General features: G+C 37.6%; 1 protein-coding gene across 7 annotated transcripts in view; it reads right to left on the bottom strand.

Annotated features, from left to right (window-relative positions):
• Positions 1-649: 649 nt before the first annotated feature.
• Positions 650-24,189, bottom strand: part of TRAF3 (TNF receptor associated factor 3) — a 74,609-nt gene continuing 51,069 nt past the window's right edge. For 4 of the 7 annotated variants that reach the window (XM_076345487.1, XM_076345489.1, XM_076345490.1 and 1 more), the window contains 5 exons: positions 21,764-21,838; positions 19,866-19,958; positions 15,211-15,351; positions 9,980-10,154; positions 650-8,757 (listed from right to left, as the gene is read on the bottom strand). In XM_076345487.1, the coding sequence (XP_076201602.1) occupies positions 8,186-8,757; positions 9,980-10,154; positions 15,211-15,351; positions 19,866-19,958; positions 21,764-21,838 (1,056 nt within the window). In that variant the 3' untranslated portion in view covers positions 650-8,185. The remainder of the gene's footprint in view (positions 8,758-9,979; positions 10,155-15,210; positions 15,352-19,865; positions 19,959-21,763; positions 21,839-24,189) is intronic. The other 3 variants (XM_076345493.1, XM_076345491.1, XM_076345494.1) reach the window with 3 other exon arrangements.

The following is a 24,189-nucleotide window of genomic DNA, read 5'->3' as shown; positions in this document are numbered from 1 at the left end:
CCATTTTATCAATAAAAGGCACGCGGCCACCCAGCACTTTTAAGCTACTTGCTGCAAACACCAGTATCGGCTGGCCAGGTCGTCCTCACATTCGGGTGCTGGCAGTGGCTTTTGCCAAGACACCGCAGTCTTGCCTCTGAGCACAAGGAGGACATTCCCGCATTGCTAAACCCAGTATTACCCCTGCAGTGACGTGAAAGAGGGGAAATGGAAATTTCAGTAAGAAAGGGGTGGGAGGGAAGCGAGGGAGGAAGAAACAGAAGGACAGACAGATCAGCGTAGTGCTCGGTAGAAGTGACGTGCTTCATATGCCATCACTGGAGACCAGGGTTTTCATCACTAGGCTGAATCTCAAATGTGGTGGAAATATTATTGCTTCACCCATTTCAAAATAGCATTCTGCTTTTACAGACTGCACTGTGTTCCATGATTTCAAACACACACCTGAAAAGCATTTCTGAGTTGAGAAAAGTCACTAGTGACACTGGAGAAGAAAAAAATAAATCTACATTTTCAGACATTCAAGCCACACTCTCTCTCTCCTTTCCCCCACCTCTTTGGGAAAGCAGTGCACCACAAATGCGCAAAAAGCCATTTCAATTATTTCTACTTGATTTGCACGAAGACACTTGACACTGACGTTAGGATGAACACCATCGCCTAGTTTATTCTAGCAGAGTTATCACATGGAAAATAGGACTCTGATAAAAGTTATGGCAAGTTTCCTGTGAAGAGGAAGGGAAATGCCACAATAAAGGTCTATCAGGTGCGTAAGCGTAAAGCACTGAACAGCCAGTGTACAGTGGGTTCAGAGAGGAAAACAGATGCACCTTGGCCATTTGCAAGTCAGCTGCAGTCATTCAAATTCAACACACCAGTTTTTTTTAAAAAATATTATTTCCTACTTAGATTTATTTTTCCTTTAATAATACAGTTTAGCATTTCAGAGTTTGGCATTCTACACTCTTACACACTGTCCTTGTTTATTAGCATTTAAACACAAAAAGACATAGCAAGACCTCCAAACACAAATAAATACAAAAACACAATATACAATAAACTGAAATACAACATATAATAATGCTATTGGGAAATTAAGACATGTTGCTAATTCCTTTTTTATTATTATTATTTTAACAACATGGTTATTGCTGAGCAATAAATTATACATTTTGAAGTTGTTTTTCCCCCTAAAAGAAAAGGACGAGAACCACTGGTTACCAGATCACTTGCACTGTATCCTTACAGCTATCGATAATTAAGACAGGCAGAATATACACAATCAAATGAGGTTGGCCTTCTTTGGTCTTTGTTTTTGATCATAAAACTGAACACAAATGTACCGTTCACTGAAGAGTATGAGATTAAAGAAATGGATACACAAGTTTCAAACACATTAATTTGTACATTATTCTCGATCACTGATGTCTTTTCCATAGATATTTCTTACAGAATTTCTTGGAAACAAATGTCAGCTTTAGTTTTCCCGATTATTACATTGTTCCATGCATCTTAAAGGTTATCCTACTTGTCTAAGAGAAATGGACCTACGCTTAGCCCATCATCTCCTAATGGGGTATTTTTCACAGCTCTCTAGTCACCACTAAATCATTGGAGTTTATACCTTGTAGAAAAAATCCTGAACTTCCCCTGTTTGTTTTTTTTCTATAAAACTGAAAAAAAATATATAAACCAAACAACAGCTATAAGAAAAACAAAATAGGTGGATCACATGATGCATCAGCAACGATGGAAGCTTGTACCTTCCCATTCCACAAGTACAGATTACGCAACTCTCTGCCAGTGACGCAGGTCATAGTTGGAAGATGTGTCCTTTCAGATGTGAGCTATATTCAAATCCAAAGCTCAGAACACTAAACAAGAAAATGACCTTTACGAATGATAATGCTGGTTTATCTCAGTAACCCTTAGACAGAGTCAAATTTTATCACTACGCATCGCACTGCCAGCAATGGAGCGTGTGAACACCGGCATTGCTAAGAAGTTAAAAAGTCCTTGCAGAACTGGCAACCAAATTAAAAGCTTAGTTCCAAAGGACCAAAAACACAAACACCACGTAGAGACAACAAACCCTTCCCTAAATGGGTAGGTTAGTAAGCCACAGAGTTGGGATCCAGATTTGAATTCCACATCAAGTCTGGGATGTTTGGATCCAGGATTTTGGTTCAGGTGCTTCTCTGTGAAATTTAGAACTTATTTGAACCCTAAGGAACTAATCCTAACTTGGAGGGAAAGAAACCTAAACAAACACAGCCTAGTATCTACACTAAGATCATGAAATGGAAGACAGAAGGTGCAGTCTTGACCATAAATTAGAAGACAAATAGGAATAGTCAGATCCCTTACATGTTGTATATCTCTACTCTTCTAAATCTTAAGAGGATGTCCCTGAATCAGCAGTCCAAAGTTTTCCACAACCTTCCTATCTGGTGCTTGTCAGCAAAGGCCTGGATTAAGAGGCAGGAAAGAACAATTAAGCCCTCCATATTTTGGTTTAAAGAAAAAGAGAAAGCCCCACAAGAAAGAAATGGTCAGTCACGCTACAGGCTGGTAGAACAAAGATGAACCCACTTCACTTTAAAATGGCATTCTCCCTCCTCAGTTAAGAGGAGCATCAAATGAGACAAATAGAGCAGGACACACATTTGCTGCTGTTACTCACACCGACACATTGTGCTGGCCTTCCACTCTGCAGGCCGTGCAAAGCACCGCCAAGTAGTGAGCAACGTCTGGGCTACCATACACGTAACAACCCCAAATCACGACAGCTTGTATGTTTAATTCTAGCCCTTACTGTCCTGATGTGGGTCTTTAAGGTATGTCAACTTGTTTTTCGGTTCCTTTAAAGGGACAAATGTATTAAAAGAGTAAAACCTAGTGATTTGAAGATAACACTAGGGAACCGGAACCTCTCGTTCAGTCCTGGCTCCAGGAGATTCCTTTCGTGACTCTGGGCAAGTTGCTTCACATCTCATCCTTGATTTCCTTTTTCCAGAAAAGCAAGTGCTGTTTGTCTACAAGAACATGTTCGCAGATGCAAAGCGCTTCCTACGCTGTACATAGCACTAAAAACTACCCTCAGACAGACTGAATTCCCAAACCGATCGTTTTTATTGCAGTAGCTATGATTTCTAGGTCCACCAGAATACAGAGGTATTGACTGAACAGGGTAGGAATTCCAGGAAGAGGTCCAGCTGCTTTTTATTATCTTTTGTTCCCAAATTAAAGGAAAGAACTTGCAATTAACAAGTTGCCCTTCACTATGTTTGTTTAAAGTACAGGAATCTCCAAATCAGTGGAGTATGAGGAAGGACATGTGTCCTAGATGACATTCCAAGGTCTTCAGAAAGGCTAAACAAACTGTTTGTTTGCTATATACAGGTCTTCAAACTGGGAAGATGTGAATCCAAAGTTTGCCCTTCGCCAAGATCCTCCCTTAGCAGCAGCAAGTTGTATTTGCACCAATACATCAAGTATAACTTGGAGGAAAGGGTTTTGTTTCATCACTTCTACATAAAGAAAAGACTTTGCATATGTATGTGCATGCATGTCTGTGTGTATATGTATATACCTACACACGTAAGAGTAATTTACAGAGCAAAAACTAAGAGATTAGGTATGCAACCCAGGAATTTTTCCCCCCTCACCTATTTGTTTATTTGCATAGTTAAATCATATCAAGGCATCAATACTGCAGTCACATTTGTCACTCTTCTGCGGTGCAGGTAACTTTTCTTGTCACTCCGTACACGCTTCTCTGTCTTGGACCAAACAGCACCAGTGTTTTAAAAAGGAAACAAAACAACAACAGGAACCCTGCATTGTTGGTGAAATGCCTATCCCACGTGATGGAATACAGATACAAATAGGTGGTAGCTTTGAAACTCCATCTCAACAAGCCATAATCGCGGCAAGCCGAGAAACACGAGCGATACAATCACAACCTAACATTCATGGGTTCAACGCTTAAATTGCAACTAACACAAATCTCTATTACCTTTGCTTTTGAGAAATTCACCAGGGACAAAAACAGGCACATATCTTCAATTTTCCTTTTCCAAGCAGGAAAACCCATGGGAAAAGGAAATAAACCATATTTCATATTTATAAGAAAGCTAGCATGTTACCCACAACATTTTTTTTCCTGTCAAAATTATGCCACCCATCATCCCTTTCTCCTATTGCACATTCTCTTTGTGAAGAACAACATTTACAGTACAAGGCTGAAATCAACATTGCATATTGTAAGTCAGCAGTTGAAGGTGTACCATGTAGACAGTAACTGAAACAAGACCCCTTTAATTAGATCAGAGAAGTAATGCAGACATGGTCATGCATCATAATCGCAGGTTGGTCTTTAAACACCCAAATAGTTTCATCCTGTTTAGAATTCAAGACTTTCTAGGTAACAGATGCACTCACCCTGTGCTGAAGAGCGTACAAAAAGGGCAACATCCAGATTGTCACGCACTGGAATCTCCCTAGAGAAAGCTGGAAAGGGAAGAGGCTTGTACGTAACTTGGAGCGACATCGTTAAGAAAGAATACCAGCAAGAGACTTCAGTTGTGTGCTGCTAAGAATTACTAAGCAGAGGAAAAAAAGGTTCCGTTGAAGAAACTCTGTTCAAAGCAATGCAAATACTCTGGGACCCCCTTGCAATAATGGCACACCACAGGAGTTAGCCGGGATTCAAGAGTATATGTGGGGGCAGACTGTTGCCCCATGAATCACTTTAAACAGACAGTCCCTAGAAAACTTTGGATATCTGGGTCAGGAACATACAGAAAAAAGGATAAAGGGCATTTCAATGATGAGAGAAAAAGTTAAATAATTTAAAGTGGGGAGTAAAGCACCAGGTATCTTTTCCTTTCAATTTAGAGAATATACAGTGGCCTTGTTTTCACAAAATGCTACATACTCCTTGCTGGAAAGCAGAGGAAACCGATTTCTATGTACACAGTAGGAACTCTACAGAGATGGCCCGCGAGTTCTGCGGAGAAAGGGGTGTTACAGTCAAGGCTTCAGGTATTCCACAGCAGGCGGTGTCTACATTTGTGTAGCGAGATCCTGGATTTCACAGTACGCAGGGTTGGCAAACTGGAAATTCTCTGGCAGCTTCATGTAGTTTTAAAAAATAAGTGCAGTAGGCCTCCGTTTTATTAACTGTGATAAAAAGCACATATGCAAAAATATTTTTATATTGATAGCACATTACTGCATTATAAAAGCTGCCCAAGTGAAGCTGAAGATTCTGGCAGCTGGTGCTTTTGGCACTTGGGAGATGTGGAAAGCAGCATAGAGATCTGTGAAATACAACAGTGACTGATGTTTCTGCTACAGTGATCGGCATTAATATAGTTAGCAGTGTTCGTATTTAAACTTCTCTATGAAGTTTCTGAGTCAATATCCCACTAAGAGGAGATATTCAGATCTCTTAAAGCTACTAGTTTAGGCTGTGTGCAGACTCAGGAAGACTTCCCTATTAGTTTACACTTTTCGCATGTTTCAAAGTCCTCTTTCAATCACAAAGGCTGGAAACTCTTTTTTCGTCCTCTTTTAAAGAGCCTGAATTTAGAAGCGCAATTCTGTCACAGGAGTTGGAAACTGTAGTCACAAATCTGCAGAATATGCTGGGCCCTGCTTATACTAGAAATCTCCTCCAAGTCCCAGATTGAAACAGGATATAAACTGTTTTGAGATGGCCAAACGGTTTCATTTAAGTTTACAAGACGTGCATTAGCAATGGGAGGAGAGTCCTTTGGACATTTCCACTTGGGAATCCTGTTTTCAGTAAAATTCTGTGATGCACAAACACAAAAGCTCAGCTGACTACATTCACAATTATTAAAATGACACAAGTTGAGCGAACCTTCGCCCTAAAGCGTAAGTGATGGGTTTGCTTATGCAGCCTGCATAAAACTGCAAGTGCCATATAATTATATCTAGAGATATAGATGCGGGTATATCTATAGATATTTATCTCTTGTGCAGAACGTCCTCCTTCCGTGCTAGAAATTAAATGCTAGCATATGCCTCCATATTTGAGCTTGCACCTGTTGACAGCTATGTACCATAAAGGGAGTACAGTACCTGGACAATGGAAGGCAAGAAAAGGAAGACAAGTTGCTGCTGACGGTTGCAACGGTCAGCAGCAGGCAGTATTCTAGCAGGTGCCTGGAAAACCCATGAAGACCACTTAGCATGCATTGTATATTCATAAATACTTCTTGCAGGCACTGTGTGTGAAGGCACAGCCAAAAAAGACAACGGCAAAGACAAGCTGAAATACAAAGGCATGAATTCAACTGCACCTTAGACAAAAATTGTGACTATGCCTCAAAAAGCAGAAAACTGATACAACCTGACATTAAAGGCTGAGATGCAATGTTTTCTTTCAAGCCCACGAAGGCTAAAAACACACTGGTGCAAGTCCGCTCTGCTTAAGCGGTTCTTGGATTTTAAAGAGCACCACAGTCAGGCTATGTCTCTAGACTCGCTTGTCACAGGCTATTAAATAGAAGCAGATGAACACAGCAGGTTGCAATCAGCATGTTTCAGGGCTAGCAAATGCTTTCCACTACAGTTCAGGCTGTTACAAGAAAGAAGCCCGTGCATTCCCTGTTAGGATGCTTGTCTGCTATGAAAAGCTGTCATGAGCATATACATTCACAGCCCCCCCCCCCCCGAGTTCTCAGATGGGTCCATTTCAAGTGATGCCACCTTACAACCACAGGCATTAGAGGAAAAATGTCGCCTGCCTTCACAGTGGCCATGGAGACTGTCTAGTCCAAGCTCCATAGGAGCACTGAGCATAACGTTTTGGCACCTGAATAAGATGGATTCCACCATGGCCGAGTCATAGAAGCTCCAGAAGCCAAAGAAATGAGCTTTGGCTTCTATTTTGTACATGGCAAGGTACCTAAGGGCTCTGAAGACAAGGCTAAACATTATGCCTGAAGTCCAATTAAACTACCATTTCAGATATCAGAATTAATCTGAATAAAAAGCTATGGTTTATAAGCAGCACAGCACATCTAAGGCACATGTATGCATGCAAGCCACCATCACTGTATTAAGACATTGCTGATTTGTCCTTAAGAAGCAATGGCTGCTAGTACAGAACAAACATATAGGCTTTTTTCAGCACTACTCCTCCTCCCCAATACTGAAAATACTATATACTGCTGACAGCATAATGTGCAACATATATAGCTTGATTGGAAAGCATGGGGCAGAACTTTAAAAAATGTACAGGATTCCGTTTAGAACTCCAAAGTTCAACAAATGCCCTATTTTAGGGTGAAAACAATTATAAATCTGATAATGATGCACAGCATCCATGAGTGATTTTTCCTTAATTTTGAAATAGTGTCATTAACTACGACATATATTGTAGGTTTACATTTCTAAAGAGAAATAACAGAATTGAATAGTTTTTTTTCCTATCACAAGTGATAACCAGTGTTTGATATCTTCTATTTTTCTTCCAAGAAATATCAGTCTATCAACAGTTTTAAAATAAAATGTTTTCTGTAACAATAGAACTTTAAATAAAAATATGATTTTGATTCAGATACTTTTGAGAAGACATGGATACTTTTCCAAGATCTTCTGACAAAGTAATTCTTAAAACAGAGACCAGATGAGGCCTTAAAAAGACAATATAATATATTTCAGACAAGATTGCACCTCAGTTTTTCAAATAATATCATAATTGCAACATTACTTCATCATTTCTTCTTTTAACATGCTGACAATTTCCAGCTAGCCCATGTGTGAAGTTTGTTTTTGTATTCTAGCTTAAAGAACTAAAAATCAGTAATTTATTCAGCACATACTGTATATGTCTTTTGACCTCCAATTGAGTAGATCATTAATAAGTTAAAAAAAAAAAATCCTCTCTGACCATAATCATTATCCTCATGAGGGATAAGTGATTCTTCAGAGCTTAAGTGTTGCTAGTTCTATTAAAAAATATACCATGGTATGATTTCTTAATGTGTTGATACTTTCGCAATTGGACCCTATGCAGTTATGCCTTCAAACTCTTCCATCTGTTCCACAAGGTGGTTCTGTGAGCTTTAGGACCTCTGATTGAAGACAAACTGATATAAAACCCCCAAACGGAGTTGTCTTCTGTTTAATCCACCTCCCCCATTGTATGTCAGGGGTCTGGTAGATCCGATGTATCCACTATGACTTTAATAAAAATAGTATCATCTTTAATATACGTTCCATTCTCTAGAACAGTTTGAGCCACAAAGACTGGGCAGCCAGATGCAATGTTCATTTCTCCAGTTGGCTTCTTGAAACTGCTGCTGTTTGGATCTGGCTTGAAAGCATCTCCTAAGTGGCGTCGAGACGGTCCCTGATCCATTAGCATGAGAGTCACTTTCTGTTTAAACGGCCAAGGAAGCAACGCATCGTATTCTCCACGCATTATGACAAAAAACAGTGACAAGTGCGTCCCCTTTCCCATGCCATCTCCGTTAAGGTAAACTCTGGCACACATCTTGTAGCCAAAGTATCCAGTATAAAAGGGTTGGCTGTATAAGGACAGAGTCTTCCCCATGACTGCCTCTTGCTTCCGACGTTTATAATCTCGAATTTTCCAAATTAATACTCCGTTGTAACTGGCAGTTTCTAAAACTTGGAATCGGAGGTCCATGTCAGCCAACCGAATATCATGAACACTCAGCATCTGATCATGTCTGCTCAGCTGTGTCTCTAGCAGGGCTGTCAGAAAACGGAAAGGACGAGGGTGAGAAAAGCGTTTTTTTCTAAGGACTGTAAAAATCAATTGCCAGTGCTGCTATTGTATATGAAAACATTTTCCTCCCCAAGAACCAAAGTGCATTCCATCACCAATGAAGCAATTTCCACAGACAATAGTTTGCCAGCTAGTATCTAGGTTAACTGGGATTTTTTACACACATGGGTGTTAATCACACATTCAGTAAAAGTCAAATATTCAAATCATCTAACATAAATTTTGCCTGGTCACTAAGCAATATAACTACAGAGGCTTCCATTTTTTGAGAGGAGACTTGGTAGCATTATCTGTAGATTGCTATTAGCAGTGAAGACCTTAGAAGTGGTCACACATCCTACATAATCCCTCTGAAATTCAGAAGCACCGCTGATCACTCAAAATATTTTTCTCAGACACTACTTGTCTCAGAAGCGTAGTACTGTTACCTGGTCTAAAGTTCATCATAAAAGAACAGAAAATTCAAGCTTAGCTCTGCATTGTATGGTCAGCTATTTAGTTTGGAGGGAGGGCTGTTTTTAATGTCCCCTTTCCCTCACATGAAAACGTTACTCTGTCTTTGCACACTGGCAAAATTGGCCAACATACAATACTGAGAAGCAGATGAATTCGTAAGGCAGGTTTGTTTTATACAGATCTATTTAAACGTGAAGTTCTTTGTCCCACTCATTTAAACACTTACATATGATCTACACTGTCTTGCTAAACTCCAGTTTTCACTTTATTCAGCAAGCACAACAATAACCTTATTCTCAAGCAGATCTCACAGTTTTCTTTGGATCAAATATACTTCTGTAACAGATATCAGGACAGGTGGTTTCATACTGTTGATCCATTCATGGGGGAGGACAGTAATAAAAGAAGACTTGTCAATATACCGAGACTATATTTAAAGAAGCTGCTGAAAGCTATTAGCTGTCAAAGATCAGTTGAGAAACTATAATGAGCTAACCTTGTAATCAAGACAAGGGTCAAGAAAACAAAATAAAAGACGAGAATCAAGCCTAAGAAACAGCGTGGAAGCAATACCACATCAAAGGGATTACGCAGTTTCCTATTAAAAAAATCAGAAGAATCAGCATTATTGATGCTTCCACATAAAAATCACAATGGGAATGCCATTCAAAGGACACAATTTTTCTCTTGACAGCACTGCTGAGTACTTCAGTCCATTGTGCTTACACTTACTTGTATTTCGAGCTCCTTGCCCTGCAGTTTTATCAACGCTTTCCAGCTCAGTCACTCTGTTCTGGAGGGATTCTACACTGCTCTTCATGCTGTCAGCCTCCTCCCAGTTCTGTCGGAAGGGACGGATTTCTTTGTCCAGTTCTTTCAGTTTCTCTGCTTGACTGTCTATCACTCGCTTTATAAAACAGTAAGTTACGAGTTAAAATAACAAAAATATATTAATTTATGCAAATTAAACAAGGATTATATAGCGATAATAAGATGCATTTCCAATATAAACAAGTTACACTTATGTCAAATATTTCAATAACACAAACCTTGAAAATTTAGAGGAAGAGCCCAAGTATTTATAAAACACAAAAATCTTTAGTGCTGCACAGGTATTAATATTAGAGCACTATCAGAATTATCAACACAATTATTTAAAAAAAAAAAGGAATTGTTAGTGTGCTCTTGTCTAAAATTTTTTAAAAAAACCCTTTCAATGCAAGAACAATATTCTGAATGTCTGTATATTGATATTAGGGGCTGACAGTTGTTGGGTTTCGTGTCAGAGTACTTAAGCAACAAAGTATGGGCACAACAACAACTTACCATGGTGTGAATCAAGTGGCTGCTCATGTGCATGCGTTTATCATTGGGTAACAGCAAAATAACTTACCCGTCCAGAAAAACATCAGTACTCTTGCACACATGGAGCAGGAGTACTTATATGTGCAGATACAGTGGCATTAGCAAGCTCCAAGCTCACATAAATCAGTTATCAAAGCCTAAGTTATTATGTGCCCATAACCACAGCAGAAGCCCTCAAGAGTGTAAGTAAAACTACCACTTCTGATACCTTAAGCACTTTTAAAATTCCCACCCTTACTTCCTAAATTGAATAAGCCACGCGTCCTGAAGGTGCTTGCTGGTTGAGTCTTTTTAAGACAACAAAGAAAAAAAAAAAAAAAAAAAAAGACGAGTTGATTTTAGAAAAGCATGAAATATAATACTCAAGAAAAAAAAATACATAAAAAGGCTGGTATTCTCTGAAAGAGGGACATTGCAAGCACCTCAGTATATTACAAATATAAAGGAGAACATATTTCCCAGTCTACCTCAAACCTGATGCAAGAAATACATAGCACTTTATGTTATCACAGCTAATTTGGACTAGCAGGAATTTTAGCCAGAACCCTATAATCAGTTGTGAAGTTCAAATGATAACACAAATATTTGAGACAAGAAACTACTTTTGCTACCACCTACAGTTAAACTCCAAATCTAACTTTATAGTTTATTATCATATACTGCCAACGTGTAAAAATTATTTTTCACTTCTTAAAAAAAAAGTAGCAGTTGAGTACAAAACAAGAAAATAAAGTTATTTTGCATTTGCCTTCTGGTTAGCCATGTGGATTCAATGTTCCCCACTGATGGGGAAAACCCTTCTGCCTCATGCAACCTTCATTTCCCCTTTTAGGCATTTGCTTTTAATCATATGGTTTCAGTTATACTGAAAGTCTGTAACGATTAATTGAAGGCTGTCAATTTGATAAGCCAGCTAGCAAAATCATGTTCTAGGAGTGTTTTATTTTGTTGTATCTCAAAACCACCGAGTAATCTAACATATTTCAAGATTAATTATTTATTTCTATGTTGGTATTTTAAAACAAGCTTATATATCTCATTTGCAAAATTATGACTTTGTGAAGGAAAGCTGTGTACTGAATCATAAATGCAGGGGTATGGTTCCATTAAATAGATTAAGCAAGTTGCCTGAACGTACTAACCATCAGCTACCAACACAGTCACACCTTCTCACTTGGACTGATGGTAATCAGAAAATAAAATAGGGAAGGGCTGTTAGCTATACTTATAAAAGGAAACACACCATGGAATGGCCTGAACAAATGTTGTAAGAGCAGAGCCACAAGATTTGGCCATTAGCTCACAGGTAACATGCAAAAGTAAACTCAAGATGTGCCCAAGTCTGATCTTTTTCCTCTACTCACAAAAAACATGAACTCTCCAAGGCAAGAACAACAACATGGTCGTGGGTTTGTATAGTGCCTCACACAGAGATGCTCCAATTTCCAATCGGGACTCTTGGCACTAACACAGTATCAAACAAAATGAATAAATACATTTTTAAATGAATTGGGAAAGTGGTAAAGATGCAAAAGAACTGTAAGTTATTCTTCTTTTGGGAGAAGTTTACTAAAAGTTGTTACTAGGGACCAACTTCTCTCCATCAACCTGTGTGCAACATTCTACCTTTGTACATGCACAACCAATTCTGGTTTTTAGCTGCTTCTACTACACATCAGCAAATGTGTAGTATTTTATCTCCTGTACCTCTTCATGAGAATTCAAGAGATACAGAATAATCAGAAATAGACTTGTATTCCGTCTTTAAAAAGCAGTGGGATCTCTATGTTTTTACCCTACAGGGAGTCAACCTCCCTCATGCTGGGAGATACTGATGTACTAAATCTGAATTTAATGCAGCAGTGGAGAATTTCACTCTCTCTAATTATTCCATTAGAAAGCACACAGATGTCTCACACTGTACTCATAAATTTTCAAGTAGATATCAATTTTCTGCATGCACTTTTTATTCCAGCAACTGACCTCTCCAGATCATTAATCCAGAGTTATATGCCTGACAAACCATTGAGGGCTCTTCTTGATGTTGATTTTCATCTAGGTTTTGTTTGGTATTTCTAATAAACAATTTCCAGAATTTTAGCACTATTATTACTAAAAGAATTTAGAAAACGTCATGAGGAACTGAAGAAAGTTATATTCGCAGTTGTTTCTCTTTCCAATGCTCCTAATGGACTTTTCCATTTCAACTGATAGAGCAAACCTGAAAAGCTAAAGAACATACTAGAAAAGGAACCAAAGGTACTACTTGACTGGGAAAACAAATCATACATACTCCTCCTTTGAAGGAACGTATTACCAATCAAATAATTTTATATTCATAAGGTCATTGTTTCTTTTGTCTTTAAGTACCTTATGTCCACACTCAGCTTAAGACTTGGCTTACTAATACGCTTCCATATACTCATAAGAAAGACTGGATACTGGATGTGAAAGTTCCTTTCCACAAGACAACAGTCGAAAAAGTACCACACCCTCTCTGAGTAAAAACACTTTCCCTGGAGACCAGTATATAGAAAATTAATCTGAATCAAAACATCTCAAGGTTGAGGTTCCTGCCAGTGCCCAGAAACCTTTGATGCATTTACACTATTTGTATTAAAAGCCTTGCAGTGCAGATGATGCCAGTTGTGCTCAGTGAAACAGCTGTTCCCAAGCCAAAGAAGGTTACATGACAACTAATACTGAAACTGTACTAGAAATTTCTAGCATGCATAGGACTTGGGGGACTAAGCAAATAACGCTTGTCCAGACCTGAATTGGCTAGTTCCACACTGGAAATATCTGTGGCTCTTGTACAGCCATGGCTGCTCAATGCAACCCAGAAGAAGAATGGCTTACAACAGGTAACTAATTCCTTCAACTCCTAGTAAGCAACAGAAAGAGGCTAATCATATTGTCCAGGGAAAAACAAATTGAGGTGTGTTTCCAGGATGCCCTTAACAACCTGACTGAAGCAGGAAGTTCCAGTAAGTGGAAGGAATCAGGCTGAAATAGCTGTAACACACAGTTTGGCTTAAAATAACTAAAATAAAATAGCTGGCAAGAAGAAGGGGGGAGGGGGGAGAGCAAAACCACCTCTCCAGTACTTATTACCACCAAAAAGCCACCTGTTGGAATCTGCCAACCATATTGTTTTGTGGGTTTTTTTTCTAAACATAAACCATTTGCAAATTGATTTTGCCAACACTTACAGCTTGAGGAAATCAAAGATATTGCAATCTGTCATCAAGACAATAATGAAAAACTCTACGTTTTTTCCATTTCCCCTCTCATCACTGGTTATTGAAACAGCATGTGTAAAAACCCCAGGCTTACAAATTAACTTACCTCCTGGTAGATTCAATCAGCAATATCAATACATACAAGGATTAGCTTCCCAGTGTCGGAATGCAATATTGTAAGCATGCAGCCATACCCCAGACTATCATCAGACCAAATAACAGTGACTAAGGCAGGCTAAACTGGTTACTACATGGGCAGAACATGGAAAGAAATAAGTGCTATAAGGAGAAACGTTGCCGTTGCCAAAATTAAAGGTTTCCTTATAAACCAACACTGACGGTCTCAGGGCTCTGAGAGCTCTTGAATGTGCTACCCTTTGAATTTTAGCCATACTCTAGTCTGGATACTTATATCTTTCTTGAGTATCAACATTTGCAGTTTAATATGTGAAGTGAATAGTAAGTGAAAGAGATAATTTTATTTACATTCCTTTAAGCTGGATGCTAAAGCGGATATCTGATAATCTAGCAGCAAACACACTAAAATAATGTGTAAACAATACCTTCGCAATAGCTTGCTAAGTATCCCCTGAGGTTTCCCTAATTGTGGTCAGTATCACGCAAGCTAACGCAAATTCCCAGCATCCACATTCCAAGTCAGCTCTGAATGCAAACCACAGAATTTCAGCTTGGGCTAAGCACCATGCTAGTGCATCCAGAGGATTTCTAGTTTGATGCTGGCTTGTGGCCAGGTGATTCAGACCACAGAATAAGAAACTCAGACCTACCGGCAAAGGAATAATTAGATACATTTTCCTCAGAAGGAGGACAACAGAAACATGGATTTTAAAAAGTATATTCAAATGCATTGTACTGCGTTTGGATTAATTCCACACCAGACTGATCTCACTCATGATTAATATTTTTTAAAATACCAGCAAGTAGGAAAGAAATATACATTATACATATGACAGTTTTAAGGTGCTAATCTTGTCCTCCAGTTTGACAGTAGTTCCTTAAGGAGTTATTTTTTGCAGAGAAGAAAAAATAATGATCATTATTCTTCAGATAAGATTTATAATTTTGTTTTCAATCTTTTCCCTTTTTAAACAGGGGTTTTTGTTTGAACGTAGGCTAGGCAACTGTAGTGTTTTAGTGAAGTATCTTACTCCAACAAACACAACAAACCAGCTACTGACCAGAAGGAAAAAAAAAAAAAAAAATCAGAATAGCTTTATAATAAGGTAAACTCTCTCCCCCCCTTTTTAATTAGAACACCTCACTTGACAAGTGTAAAGGCACAGAACAGAAGCTACTACCATTTCTGCTTTAATGGGGAGATTCTAAATTTCTTACCTGTAAATGAAGTATTTTAGATTCATTATTCCGCAGCATTTCCTTCTGTCTTTCAATTTCTATTTCAAAGCTACAAATCTGATTATGTAAAGTTTGTATACTCTTGTTCTTTTCCAAACTTTCATTCTGGAGCAAGGCCACCTGGAAAAAATTCTACAATTACTCCTGCCAAAGTTTATTAAAAATACCTATAACTTTGTTAGTTTTAAACTATCTTACACACATGAAAGGGATGAGATCCTAGTAAAATCTGTCTCCATGTCTTGCAAATAAATAAATAAACCCCAACCTTCTGATAGCTACTTTAGCACTTCCACAGCATGGTATTGGTACAACTTTGGCTAATGAAAGTGCAGATGGGATACACAAACAGCAAAAGAACGTGTGTCTAAGCATAGTCTTTTCTTTATTCAGTTTGTTATTTAATGGCTTGGTTTCCTGGTTTCCACTAACTGACTTGGGAGTTGCTTGGATTTCGGAAGAAACTACCTATTTGGCTCTAGTTCGGCGTTAAGAACTTGAGCCCTGCACAGAAGGGATACCAGAGAAAAGCTGAGCAGCTGAAAAGCTAGTTGGGAAAGGGAAACATTAGTCTTCCCCACCTGCTGCAATCTATCCTCATCTATAGCAAATTTAAGGAAAAACATCATCTGCGTGGGATTGACTTGGCTTCAGAGAATGTGATGGTGATGAAAACTCCTGAAATGAGTGAATACAGAAGGGATCCATGCATTTGAGGGAAAATCCAATGGTGCCTACTAGTAGAAAAGACTAAAGAGCTACAAGGCTGCGGATTATATTCTCTCTCTGTATTGACATTTTATGGATTCATTCATTAGTGACTCATTCTGATTTTAAAACATGAGCCTTGTTAGAAGAATATCGTATATTCTATCTCCTTGGGGAATAAAGTAGCACAGTAAATATTCTCTGTCACGCTATTTCATGCTCTGTTCATTAATGTGGTTTGGGGAAGGAGGTTTCTTTGTGGTAGTGGGTTGCCTTTTTTTTTTTTTTTAAATTGCATTTTTCCCCAGGCAAGATTATTCAGCGGCAAAAAGGTAGAAAACAAACACTTGACACAAAATGACATTTGGACATGCCCTGACTAATTCCACAGACAGATTTTTGTATGGGTAAGAAGCAGCACCATTTTTGACCCATGAAAATCTTTTGATAAACATTCCACATTAAGACCAATTACTTGGATGCTTCATGTTCGCAAAAAAACTACACCACCACCCCCAATACAGATGCTGGTTTGAAGTCAAGCCATGTTTACCTCTGAATTGGGTACCACTGTAGCATTCCATCACCTTAACTGCCCTCTAATCAGACATAGTCGAGTAACTTACGTGTCACTGCATTCCTAGACTCAAGAAGCTAGCCTCTTTAAAAAGGTAAATAATTTCAATCTCTATAGTAGCCTAAACTAGACAAAGGACTGCTGAAGTCCACAGGCATTCAGCATGTTCATTGGACACGGGCCCAAAAACATATAGAGATGCCATAATATATGTGCGTATCTACTTTTCAATATAGCATAGCATGTGTGCACATACACACATACATTAGTTCCGCATTTTATATATGGAAAAAACTGGCAGAAAAGGCTCAACAGAAGTGAGACAAAGCTAATTTTGCCAGTGCAGAGTGAGAAACAACCTCAAGGCTGAAGGAATGCATGCCTAGGTACTAGAGAAAATTTTCAAGAACAAGTTTAAGTTTAACTAGTACCCCTGTCTCCCACATATTTCAGATCTGCTGGGTAGCCACTTTAATTTTTTGCATCCTCCTTCTCCTTAATGAATCAGAGTTCTTTAGTTAATTGTAATCTTTACATTCCCCTTTTCTCATTGTTTCCTTCCCAGGCCTCCCAATCATAAGGCAGTTACACTCTGTGTCACTAGCATTACATTTCCATTTTTGTACAAGTTATAAAACGTGGGCCTGTCTTGTACTGAGATTTTCCACACGGTTCTACAGAACACAAGAAAAACAGAATTATGTCCTGCAGCCCTTAATCATACAGAACTGTCATTGCTAAATCAGTAATTGTAGTTTGGTTGTAATTTGTGAATAAGAAGTCTTTAACACTAAATATAGTTTCCTAATTGTATTTGGCATAAGTCTTTGGAACTTGAGCTAAAGAACAGGGTAAAGGAAACACAGCATCTATTTACAAACTGCATCAATCAGCTTCCTTTACTTCCTTGTCATATTTTAAATATTGCTAGGATAAAGCATGCTCTTATTCAGCAGTTTTTCAAACTAAGCTATTGCTTATTAAAAAAGAATGGAAGAAATCCTGTTACGCCACAAAGAACTGGATTAAAACAGAGAGGTCCCATATTTAAGTCACATATTAAAAAAGAAAAAGTAGTTTATACCAGATTTCTTTAAGAATGTGACAAAGCCACAAAATTACGTTCAAGTCATTATTTCCAACATCACAAAACCCGTGGGAGTTCAGTCTGCAAGTCTGTCCCATCACAGAGTGAACAAAACACTGAATTTTAATTCGCCCCACAAAGTTTTGATTCAAGATTTTACATCTGACCTTCTCTTACTGCTCTTTGCCAACAGCACCATTCAAATACCAAATGCACAACTTAGCACAAGCTTTGCAGCTCTGAAGACTTTCAGTTTGCATACTCCACAAGCACTGTTGAAGAACGTGGTGACTGGGAGAAGACAACTTCTCCTTTCCTCTCCATACATATCACAGTGGGTACCCCTAACGAAATCTTGACCCTGCAGAAACCAACGACAAGAATTCCACTGACTTCAGCAGGGCTGAGATTTCTGTGATATTCATCAGCTAAGTTAACTTTGCACTGTTGTTCTTCAGTGCATCGATTAATTTTTTCTCAAAGAGAGAACAACAATGAAGTTACAAATCGTTTTGTTACCCTTCTCTAGAATAAAGTCACTGACATATGATATGTGGTTAGCTATTCTGGTAACTTGGCACGGTCTTGGGATTTCCAGTGATTCAACTCTTTATTATGAATAGGAAGAAGTCTACAAAGCAGGAAGTGAAAAGAAAAAAAAAAAAAAAAAATGGACAATGATAAGCAGTTATGTCCTAAATGAAAGTTAAAACAAAAATTGAACATAAAAGAGTAGTAAAGTGTATATCCTCTTAGCTCTATTAGAGACAAACATAGAACTGCTGGGTATTTTTTAAATGACAAAGCACCTCTCAGGACACTGACAAAAGGCAGAACATGATCTATTCTGGAAGTCACAAGGAACATGGTTTTTTCCTATGATGTAAAAGAAATTGTATAGTTTTAATCAGACTAATGAAAAAAGAACTAAGGATATGAATTTGTATCTGTCAAAACGGAAAAATGTACAGTTCCTACATTAACAAAGAGATTCAAGTGCAAAGGCAAACTTAAGTATTGTTATTGATCATCAAACTAAGACTTACACATGTAGTAAAAATTGCATCTAAAAAAACTACGCTGGACCTCTCCCAGGTTCAATGGTTTCCTTACAGGGCTTCAAGTTCAAAAACAAGCAGTCCAGGGACAAATGTGCTGGGGACAAAATCACATTTTGCTGTTCCTGTTAAGTTCTGCTTTAAACCTATACTTCCTGCAGCTGCAGGACCTTGCTGGAAACCCATGCATGAGTGATCACTGTAGGCCAAGGGAATACGCTTTCTAGACAGAGTTTGCTAAACTCGAGCTAGCGGTCTGCTGTGAGATGACAGAAGTCACAAGCCACACATATCATAACTGCCACTGAGCTTACACTGGAATTGTTACACTCACTTAACTCATTCTAGAAAAATCTAAAGGGGCTCCTGACTCTTCTGCCTGCATTTGTAGAATAGTTTAGTAATTCTGGGACCCCCCCCCAAAAAAAAAAAGGCAGAAGCATTATTTTAATAGCTATGTAAAACAGTAATCTTTTCCAAAAGATTTTAAAAAACCCCAGTGATTTGTCCTGAAGTTTTGCATTTTTAAATCAAAGCCTTAAATTTTATTTGGAGAACAGATGGTTAAGTCATTCAAACGATTCACAAGATCGTAGCTGATACTGATACGATTTCAGCATCTCCCAAATCCCAAACATTCTAAAACCAGGAGTCCCAAGGAAGCACTGCACCATGAACTTCATTCTGGCCTAGCACTAAAGCAGAAATCATCATGCCCATGAGTTACAATATGTTTAATTTAATTAACCTTTGCAGGTCATTAAGTTTGGAGAGCAAGAACAAAAATAAATAAAATAAATAACCAGTTTATTACATGGTATTTCTAATAATGTTACCTCTGGAAAAATACTGAGGTAGCAAAAATACAGCTCACAGCGCTGCCACAGCTTTCTGAACCCTCCCTTTTGTAAGAAGGCAGCTCAGAGAGGAAATTTAATACTGGACTGTTTATCTGTGTGAAGAAAGTGTTTTAATTAAGTTACCAATGAGGAAAATAGTATATAGAGTTGCGAAGCCAAGTTTCTCACAGCATTTTATTATAACAAAGGTACCAGATACACTAAATGGCTTGATTGCGTTTGGAGCCTACTAGTGCTTTAGCTGTACTGTTGAACAGCTGTTAAACAGAAAAAAGGCGCTTCTTCCAGTACTCTTATATGATTTAAAGAAATCAATGAAAATTAGAAGTGAGTAGAAGATATACCTTATTTTCTAGAGCATTGCTCCACTCTTTCAATAAGTTAACATGCTGCACTGCTGAGCTGGCTTCATGTGCTTTAATTTGTTGGTTTGTTCCCTGTGACAACAAAGAATTTATACATTTTAGCCAATTCCACTTCTTTTAAACCTACAAAGAAAGAGTATATCAAGACATCGAACCAACACTACATATTTTGGTTCACGGATGCATGTTGCAGAACTGTAGAGAGAAGGGAAATCTACTTGGGAATTTACAAAAGTCAGGAATACATTTAATATAGCAAGTGCTTTATACAACTGCCATATATCTCCATCCACTGTACTTGATACATCAGAGACAATAAAGATGAACAAGATTTACAAAATGAATTGTATTTTAGAATCTTCTGTCTAGCTTTACGCTAAATAAAGCGCAATAAAACTCTTGAGTCATACAAAAACCTACAATGTCCAATTCCCCAAACCGTAATTTAGAACTTCTGTTGTATTTCATGAACAGCTTCATAAGCACTAAGTTTTCCCTCAGTTGAATATTAGAGACAAATATTTAAGGTAAATTTATCATCACTGGAAACTGCCAGCTTTATAAACTACTTTGAGAGATATTACAATGCCTAGTTTGTCATCCTAAGATGTCACCATGATTGCTCTACGATATTCAGATATGCTGCCTCTGCACAACCTATAAATGCTGTTACAAATAACCACTATATAAAAAGTTTACAGAACACACATAGATCATATACAGAGTACATAAGATGCAGACCATATTACTTACTTTATTTGTATTGTGTTGCATTACACCTACCTCAGTAAGTGTTTTGCAATGCAGAGTATGTTAGCTTTGATGGTAGATATGCTGCAAAGCAACTGAAAGGGTTTCAATGATCCTCAAGGTATGTACTCTATATAAAATACTAAAAATATATATGTGGATATATGTACATATATGCACACATATAGATACATAAAATGAATGGCAATACATACGACATAACAGTGGGCAGGGTTACAGCATTGATCAGTTCTGCCACTAAGAGCATTACTGTTAACACTCAAAAAGATGAATGCTCATTATTTAAGAACCAGGAAATACCTGCAGGAAGTAGTTTATTGAGAAGTGTTGGTGCTTACAGTTCTTGTCTCTAAGTTATCATGGGCTAACAAATGAATCACACTAAACTCCATTTTTTCCTGTCAGCGGTTTCTGAAATTTCCTGACTAATCTCTTCATTATATAAGCATCCAAATTCCCCAAGATATATGGTAAGGGAAGCAGAATATTGGAAGAGACTGGAATAATACTACTGAAACTAAACTCTGAGGTTTGGCGCTTTTTTAAATTTTTTTTTTAAATATCGCAGGGATTGCCAGGATTAAAATCGAAAACTTTTTTTTAAAATAAATTTCATGCTATGCTTTGATTATACACCTCTGTGCACACAGACATATGAATGCACATAAAAATACGTTTTAAGTGTGCTAACCTATGTTTAACCTTAATAAAAATATTAAGACACACAAATGAGAGAAAATATAAACATACTTAGGCTCAAGAAAAGAAATACTTTCATAGAAACAACTGAAGTTACTAGTCTATTTTCTGAAGAAAAAAAAGTGACTTTCCTCTTATTCTAAGTTAAAAAGTTCTTCAAATGTATCATCTTCCTATTTCAACATGATGTACCTAGTAACTGAACTCCCAAACCACTGCAGGAATATGTGGGCTTTTTATATTGTTTATTTAAAATGCAAAACCAAACATCTGCTGCATAATCACTCGGTGCAACTGGATGACTTTTTCTTAACCGAGACTAGAGAAGTCCAGAACTTTCACGTCAAAGAGTTAGGTTCTATTTGCAGACTTTCATCAACTGGGAAGTATAATTGTTATATACTGACCTGAAAAGTGCAGCCATAACGCTTAAAACTACAGGTACTTGGGGCATTAATACATTCTGACAAATGTGCATTCAACTGCAATAGGAAAAAAATGTGAGTTTTGGCAAAAGACGTTTGCATGATAATGCTCAAAACATAAAGGGCACAGGTTATCAGGTTTGTATTGTGTGCCGTTTGCAGAACATACAATACACGTGTGTATATTTTCTCCAGTCTGACCTAAAGTGCAAATACTATATATACACATATGTAAACCACACACACATGCCAATACAGTATACAGTGTGATACATTTAATATACAGTGAAACTTCTACTAAAGACTATTTCAATAGGCAACCCAATTTTAAAAAAGCAAACAAAAAGAACACACTCTACAATTATTTATATGATTTCATTTGACTTTAATGAATGACTAATCTTTTCTCAACAAGTGATTTTTTTACTGGTGTTCTGAGCAAGTCTTAAGGTCAGTTTCACTGTAGTAAAGTACATTTTTTCTAATTATAATTTCATGAGGAACCAATTTTTCAAAACATAACATGCAATTCTCCGTGCCTAAATTTAATGGTTAAATTACACAAAAAACACTAAACAAGTACTGCATGAAACAGACAAAGAGTTTTAGAATAGATACAGTTAAGTAGCTTTAAAAAAAATGCAGTACACAGGATTGAAACTGATTAGTAAAATGCCTGCATTTTTCACAGATTGAGATTTATTCCATATCTTGGATTATTATGAGCACAGACCACTTTTCATTTAAAAAAAAACCAATTCACAGAAGCATATACATATATACAGACAGCAGCCATTGCAGCACAGAGGGCAGCAGCTGGATGCAAACTGCCTAAAAGTTGGAGCAAAGAGCCATTTTTGGAAGGGATAGTGCAACAAACACTCTCTCTTCAAAAACAGGATCTGCAGTTTGTATTTCCCACAAAGCAGACAGGAGCTAGAGTCTAGCTCCTCAGCTGGCATCACTCTTCTGGGTTTCAAAATCTCGTTTGAAATTCCCACACCATAAGCCCCACATGACTCGGCTCATCCACCTCCATGGAAGGAAGTAGTGAACCAATTCTGCTTTGAACGTGTAGCTCTGGAACAGACAGGACAGTCTTTAAAATCTGATACCGAGATGCAATCGGTCACTCATCTCTGATATACACCTATTATGTTCTAAACACTAGCTGTAGAAATTCACAGTATAGTTTCAAAAGACACGTGGTTCAGAAAAAAAATAAGACTAAATAAGAAAGAGACACGTGGTATAACAGGCTTTACAAGAATGCCAAAGAGTTATGAATTAAACATGAAAAATTGCCTTTTATTCTACAAAAAGATATTCACTTGCTGTACACTACAGAATTTTCTCAAACTGTTAGGCAGGCATTTTCCCATTTTCTGCATTAGAGTCATTGTCCCTAACCATGCAGCTAAGTAATATATACATTTTCACAGTATCAGAAAAAAATTAAGCAACATACAGCAACAGATGATGCAGGGCAAGATGACTCTTTAAAGTTCTGATTCTACCAATGGTTTCAGAACCCAATTCTGACTACATGTGTAACGACCCAGGCTTTAATGGGTCAATTCTTATTAGCACTCAGATACACCTCTTCTCAAAGTAACTGCTGAAGTCAAGATTTGAGAATATGCCTAAGCGCTCCAGAACCAGGATCTAAACTTGGAAGTAAGCACTGATAGAATTGGCTCAGTATACATATTTTCTCTTTTCTTAGCAGCTCAATTTCTGTTAATAGGTACAGTATCTATCATATATTTTATATTTCATTATCCTGGGGGAAAAGACTGCCCCTGTGTTTGGCAGGTGCCTTATGTGCCTTGTGCACTATGACATGATTAAAGATTTACAAGCGTAACTGAAAAATAGTACAAATCCAACTCAGGAAGAAAGTATCAGTGAAAAGAGAAAAGCTTATCCTCAGATCAGAAACTTAACTTTCCTTAAGTGAGGCTTACAGAGTGCTGAAGACTTAAATAAGATCTTCCCCATCGTTGGTGAGTAAGTTCTATTTTTAGGAAAAAAATAACGCCCATCAACTTTGACAGATGCTACTTATATTCGTTTATGTACAAGAACATTGATCTGTTCAAACAAGACAGGTTTTAATTTTTTTTTTAATCTGGTCTATATATTACTGCAAGCTTCTACACATTAAGAGAAATTTTTATGCATTGTTGCATCTGGCTGTTGGAATGTTGTACGCACATTACCCTGTATCTTACACTAATTCTTTAAGTGTCAGTTATTATTTTTTCCAAATTTAACAGATTTAATCATAATTTAAGTTTTTCCATTGAATGATTCTACACATTTATATGATTTTTCTAGTCTTTACTAACTCTTGTCAATGTGCACTAAATTTTAATTCTCTCTTTTTATTTTAATATAAGCTAACT

Source organism: Aptenodytes patagonicus, chromosome 7 (genome assembly GCF_965638725.1).
Source record: "Aptenodytes patagonicus chromosome 7, bAptPat1.pri.cur, whole genome shotgun sequence".
NCBI lineage: Eukaryota > Metazoa > Chordata > Aves > Sphenisciformes > Spheniscidae > Aptenodytes > Aptenodytes patagonicus.
The sequence above is the reverse complement of the archived record's forward strand: the minus strand, read 5'-3'. Positions and strand labels throughout refer to the sequence as shown.